The following is a 6,946-nucleotide window of genomic DNA, read 5'->3' as shown; positions in this document are numbered from 1 at the left end:
TTCTATTTTTGGATCATACTATATACCGTAAATTGACTGTTGAAGTTGAATTATTGAAGCATTTATAGATGGCCTGACCATAGACATGTAAAATTTTGGTAAGATTCGGCCTCTTTTAATCCCAACATTTATTTCTTTTAATGAAACATTCGTTAATGTATCTATATCTTTTGTAGGTTCAGTCCTAGGTTCGGATTCAATGGAACATTGGATATTAGGAACATGTTTAACATTATTCTTATTTTCTATCTTATAGGTTCTGGTTGGTTTTGAATTATGTTTCTTTATTTTCTATTTAGACATTTTTATACATTTTATACAAGGAATTATATTAATACTTAATAATGTATAGTTAGTGTTGCAATGTAATATAGCATTATTTATTTTATTAAATATATATAATTAAAGTATGTTTACAACGTTGTAAATAAATAATTGTATATTGACTGTATATTCGCAATAGTGAAATGGGTATAGTGAATTCGTTGTTGCAGTAAATTAAAAAAGCATAGTGGCGATACATTTTCTCACTTTTACAATGCGTCGTATGACGTTCAATAACGACGCACAAAACAACGGCTTAACCACGTGATTTTGGTGTGGTACCAACGTTGTTTAAAAATATGATGTTTCTGCAATGAAAGTTCGGAACCAAACCTACTGAATCTGGTTCCAATATTTTACTATTCCCAAACATCCTCCCTTTTTTTTTAATAAATATATAATAAAAATGTGCTTATTTCTTATTATTTTTAATAAATGTACAATTTTAATTTTTTTTAATAATAAATTATATGAATATATGACAAATTTTGATATTTTTTTTTAATAAAATATGCGATTTTTTTTTTAACAACAATGTGCGATATTTTTGACAAAAACATACAATTTAAAGATACATTCAATTCTCTTTGAAAAATATATTCATTCTAAAGAAATATATTCGATTAGGGCCGTGACATATATTACGTAATTTTTTAGGGAGTGCCGATGCCCGAAAGCTGAAAATCTTACGTTACATAGTATATAAATCATGTGATCAATAGTTTGAATTCTCGTAAAAAAATTTTTTTTTTTATTATTGTCTTTAATTTTTATTTTATTTCTTGATATGTATTTTATTATAATCACCATATTTTTGTGTTATACTTTCATTAATAAATAACTTTGTAGAAAATTGCGTTAAAAACATCCTCTTTGCAACATATATTTCTTTTTTAATATATCGCCATTACAAATAAAACAATACATTTATAACATTTTATTCAAAGTGAGATAAAATTTTCAAATTTATTTATTCAAATTTATGATCATTCTTTATCTGATATATTCTCTTAAATCAAGATGAATTTCATCAAATGGAACAATGTGTTCTGGTTGTTATGAAGGTAAAAGAGAAAATCATCAAGAAGCATAGAATTGTGTCTAACACCCTTTTTTGGCCGTCCTCGAGTAGCAAATTGTTAAAAAGGTGAGTATAGGAAAATATTTTTGACAGATGGAGCGTGTACATATTCTTATCAATAGAAGGACAATCTGCATCATAGATTGATATCTTCAAGAGTTCACAATATTGAAGAAGGTATGGGGTTCATAAATGTCCATCTTTAGCTTTGGTAACAGGTAGCAAGAAACGATTGTTAATTTGTAGAAACTCCATGGCATTGTTAGCTCTGGGCGGTCCACAGCAACTTGTGTTCTTGCAGCGTTTGATATCAACTGAATAAACACACAAATTACAATGAATTTCAATCCAAAGACACTGAGGACGTACAAAAATTGCTAGTTGTCCTGTTCGATGTTCATAATTTGAATCATTTAGTTATCATCAAATATACTGAGACTTCTTCATCCAAATTTGGACTTATGGTTAGATTAAATGCAAAATTTAATCCATAAAAATGCAGTAATTTTCACAATTTCATTTTAACATATGATTGTCAATGATCTAATGCATTCCAGGATATGACCAACATTTTGGTACAAAAAAATCTATCGAATTATTTGATATGAGGGTTAACAAATGATCTAATTTCGATAACAATAGTGATGAACTGCAATTCAGAATTCATACCTTGAACTTACCGATATTAACCTTAATAATCTAGAAAACAAAGAGCAAAAAAAACTTATGCTGGCATGGAATAGATTAGGCGCAAGCAGAAAATATATTACACAATTCAAAACTACAGTATTTATACATGCTAGTCTAAACGTTACGCTTACACATGTGTTTTTTTAATCGATCCATTTTGAGATTAATTCAACATGTGAAAATTTAGTGATTTTTGAATCAAATCAATACTAATACTTTTCATAGTCATATGAGGTTTTGATTTTCTGATTGATTGGTTATTACTTATTAGATTCAAAAATATTTAATAAATCGGTATAAAATACTTTTGGTAAAAATTTTATAAGGTAACACCTTAACTGAAAATTCTTCGGAAGTTAAATTATAGAATATAATAAATCGAATACAATGTTGTAAACTATTTTTCAAAGTGTTGAAATCTCCTCTTAAAAAAGTTGTAGGATCAGGAGGAAGTTCGGGATTTTGTGTAAGCTCCCATTTAAGAAATCAGTACATAATTTTTGAAATTCTAAAAAGAATCGTTCTCAAAGCTTGTTTGATATATCAAATTAAAATTTAATTCCATCCAATTTGTCTTATTTTCAATCAAAAAGGATTGTAAATAAGTAATTAATTCTTTAAGACCAAGTTCACTCCTAGCAACCAAGATTTTTCCGAAGTATCATATTCCTCTAAAGAAATTCTTCCATAATAAATATACCTAATAAAAAGTATAAATTAAGAAAATTATTAATTTAAATTTATCCTTTTCTTAATTGTTACCTTAAAATTATTTGAAAATTTTTTCGGGTAAAATATTTGGTAATTTTGTATGTACTAAAGTACTATCATTATATATGAGCACGAAATATCTTTATATAAGGATAAAGGATCATTACCAACTTCAATAATAACATCATAATATTCATCATCTATTGAAATTTCAAGTAAATTCTGGGATAAGGTACGTAAAAATTTATTATCATTCATAATAAAAAAAAGAAATGATAAACAATTTGTTTGAACTTTGAATGGATAACGACCTTAGCATCACCACTTCACTATAACTTTTTTATAAACCAAATTCAAGTCGATCAATACGTCAATTCTACCGAAAATGATTATCGAAATCACGTTTAACAGGCATGTGTAACCGGTAAATAAATCAGACTACCACTTTTCGGTAGCGATGCTGGGGTCGTTAATCCGATCTTGACATAAAATGATTAGTGTAATGTGGGGCAAAATTTTGCCGATCACTAATTAAAAATTTAAAAATTAGCCTACCTTCCCCTTAGGGAATGCCGCCGTCATTTCTGGCCCTTCCCTAATAATACACTGGTTGTACAGAATATATGAATAGAAACTAAATACATTCTTAAACCGGATGCCTTTAGGCTTATTGTCTTTTGTTAAATTTACAAAATATGAACCGTACATTGCCCATAGATTTTTCTAATTTACTTGAAATTCCTGACGATTATGATGTAAAATTTATAGTTGGTAAAGAAGAAAATATTAAGGAATTTAAAGCACATTCGTTAATTTTATCTTCTAGATCAATCTATTTTAAAAATGGATTATCTGCACGATGGGTAAGAAAAGAAGATGGAATCATCATTTTTAATAAGCCTAATATTTCACCTTTGGTGTTTGAGGTTATTATGAAGTAAGTGCATTATTCCCAATTTAATTATTATTTTTTTTTAAATAAAATAATTAATCATTTACAAAAATAATATCATGTATAGGTATATTTATACAGGATTACTTTATATTAAAGATAATAATGAAATTAGTCTTGTTGATGTTGCTATCGCAGCGGATGAGCTTCAATTAATTGAAGTATTTCAACAACTTGAGGAAATTTTAACTGAAAATAGATCTGCTTGGCAACCAAAAGATATTATCAAAGTTTGTCAACATAGTCATTTCATTAATTTATATAATTTTGTATTTGAATTAGTTTGTAGTAATCCTAAAATTATTTTTGAAACGGAGGAGTACTTAAAAATTGAAGAATCTTTCTTTATACAACTTTTAAAATGTGATGATCTTAAATTAGAAGAGATTGAAATTTGGGAATATTTAATTAAATGGGGAATTGAAAATACTAATTCTATTTTAGATGGTGATATAACTAAATGGACGTCAACAGATTTCATAAATCTAGAAAAAATAATTCATAATTGTATTCCTCACATTCGATACTTCCAAATGTCATTCAATGATTATACAAAAGTTAGGACTCAATTTAAGGATATCTTACCGGATGGTCTTGATGGAGAAGTTCTTCAATATTTATCAAATCCTAATTTCAAAACTACATTCAATGTTTTACCCTCAAGATCTCTATTTGACTCGAAAATTATTAATTCTAGAGATGCAGCATTGATAGCAAGTTGGATTGATAAAAAACGTGTAGCATCTTACAATTTTGAAAATATACCTTTTAAACTTAAACTTATTTATCGTGCAAGTCAAGAAGACTTTAAAATCAATAAATTTCATGAGAATTGTGATAATAAGGGACCAACAGTTGTTGTCATTAAAGTTCACGAATCAGGTGAAATAATTGGTGGATATAATCCATTGGAATGGCGTAGTTTTAAAATAGCAGAAGATGAAAGGAGTTCCTTATTATATCATAATTGTGATTTTTACAATAACCATCAACGTAAATCATCAAATAGTTTTATATTTTCATTAACAAATCGAACAGCACCTGTATTAAGTCGTGTCACATCTAAAAGAGAAGCAATCACTTGGTGCAAAAACAAAGGACCTTGTTTTGGATTACAAGACTTGTTTGTGTATTCTTTAAATAATAATATTGTCGGCAAAAGCAAGCAGCATTCTTATGAAAAGAAAGTTATTAACAAAGAAGCTTTTGAAATAGAAGAATATGAAGTATTTCAAATTGTTGATGATAGACTTAGTAGTAGAATTTTTCGAAGTATTAATAGGATTTTTCGATTTATCAAGAGAATGTTTAAGAGAGTAATTCGATTTATTAAATGGATGTTTGGGAAATTTGTTATTTTTCTGCCAGTAATATTTGTAATTTTAATATATTCATTTTCTATATCTTTTGTTTTTTATTTTGCATCAATAATTTACAACTTTTATCAACAAAGTAATTTTTTGGGTGTTATTGGTGCTATTTTTGTATGGTCACTATTACAATGTATTTTGAAATGTCTTTCTAGTGCCATTGCCAATTCTTAAACGCTTATAAAAATATAAAGCGTGTATGTACTGTATATGGTAAGCAGAAGGAATAATAAATACGTAGTGAAATAAATTATATTAAAATACTAATAAATATATCACTGTCGATCAATTTACGAATGTAAACTCAATTATATTTATAACAATAAAATCTATGCTAATCATGTTTAACGTGTATAAATGCTACAAGTTTAATAAATGTTATATGTTGTATATGTTAAATACATATAATATATGCTATATGTTCAATACCCTATAAAAAATGTTTGTCCGATAAATATTCGGAAGAGGTCAATTTTTCAGACACTCGCACGCTATTATACAATTTAATGCAAGATGCGGAGATTGAGAATTTTTAACCACATAAAAAACGTACAATATCATGATGAATGTCCAATAAATGTCAAGTAAATGTTCAGAACAGGGTCGATATTCTGAACAAAAAACCGAACAGTGTTTGGACAATATTTTTTATAGGGAATATGTTGCATATGTTAAATATGTTAAACATATCAAACATTCGTAACATCTTAGTAACATTTGTAACATTCGTGACATGATCGTCGGTTACATGATTATTCGATTATAACACTAGTGTTATTACTATTAAAATTAAATATTACCCATGTTTTAAGTGAAAGATTTGCTGATAATCAATATAATCTATGAAAAAAAATGATAAATCGGTAATAACGAGATGTGAAACTATAAGAAAATATTTTTTTTTCGAAATATTCTGTCTATATTTTTTAAAATTTTGGATCGTCTGTTTGAAATACTCAAAAACATATAAAATTTTATTACACGCTTGAAAATAATACATAATAAAAGAAGAAAAGCTATTTTAAAACGTTTTACATAAAAATATTTAGTATATACTTGTTGAAATCTCGAAAAAAAGGATATAATTTTGTCTTTCTATCATAGAAGAGTAAAAAACATATAGAATTAAGGAATAAAGCAACCAGTGATCTAAATTTAATGAAAAAACTTCGCCTATATAGAGCTAGTATATACAACCTTGTCTATATGTACGTGTTGAAAAAAATAAAAAAAAGTGAAATTTAATATGAAAATTTGTTTGTATAACCAATTTATGAGAGTGACAGTTCTGGCGGTCAATGATTAACCTGTGTGACATTTGAGTTGGACCCCGTTGCCCAAATCCGCCATATGCAATATTACTTGATATTCTTCATTAAAAATTTCTTATACATTTTATTTTGTTATAACTCAAATATTTATATTTCTCCTGAACTATAATGTATATCATCTAGAACAGGTGTGAATATATCGAGGATAAATAAAAAGGATATTATTAAAGCTTCAAATCAATAATTGAAAATTTTATTGTAAGTTTAATAGATAACTTTAAAAAGATCAAAAATTAAGTGAATTTTTAGAGGTTGACAATATAATTTTTTTCATAAAAGTTAGCACTTAATTTGTGACAAATTAATATATTTTCTTATTTATTTGGTATAATAATTGAAATTTCACTAAATTTTTTACCCTTAATATTACTAAAGTTTCCCAGTTGTAATAATCATAATCATATGAAAAGCGGACATATAATAATTTGCGAATAAAATAAAGGCTTAACACTGCTTATTGCTCATTGCTTAATTTCCTCCTTATATT

General features: G+C 26.7%; 1 protein-coding gene across 1 annotated transcript; it reads left to right on the top strand.

Moving 5' to 3' along the window:
- Nucleotides 1-3,501: 3,501 nt before the first annotated feature.
- Nucleotides 3,502-5,302, top strand: OCT59_027066 (uncharacterized protein; the record flags this gene model as incomplete). The annotated part of the gene is made up of 3 exons (XM_066136692.1): nt 3,502-3,743; nt 3,826-4,077; nt 4,321-5,302. 3 exons carry the CDS (start codon nt 3,502-3,504, stop codon nt 5,300-5,302), a joined length of 1,476 nt encoding a protein of 491 aa, XP_065993155.1.
- Between the last annotated feature and the right edge of the window lie 1,644 nt (nt 5,303-6,946).

Source organism: Rhizophagus irregularis, chromosome 7 (assembly GCF_026210795.1).
Source record: "Rhizophagus irregularis chromosome 7, complete sequence".
In the NCBI taxonomy this organism is placed as follows: domain Eukaryota; kingdom Fungi; phylum Glomeromycota; class Glomeromycetes; order Glomerales; family Glomeraceae; genus Rhizophagus; species Rhizophagus irregularis.
The sequence above is the reverse complement of the archived record's forward strand: the minus strand, read 5'-3'. Positions and strand labels throughout refer to the sequence as shown.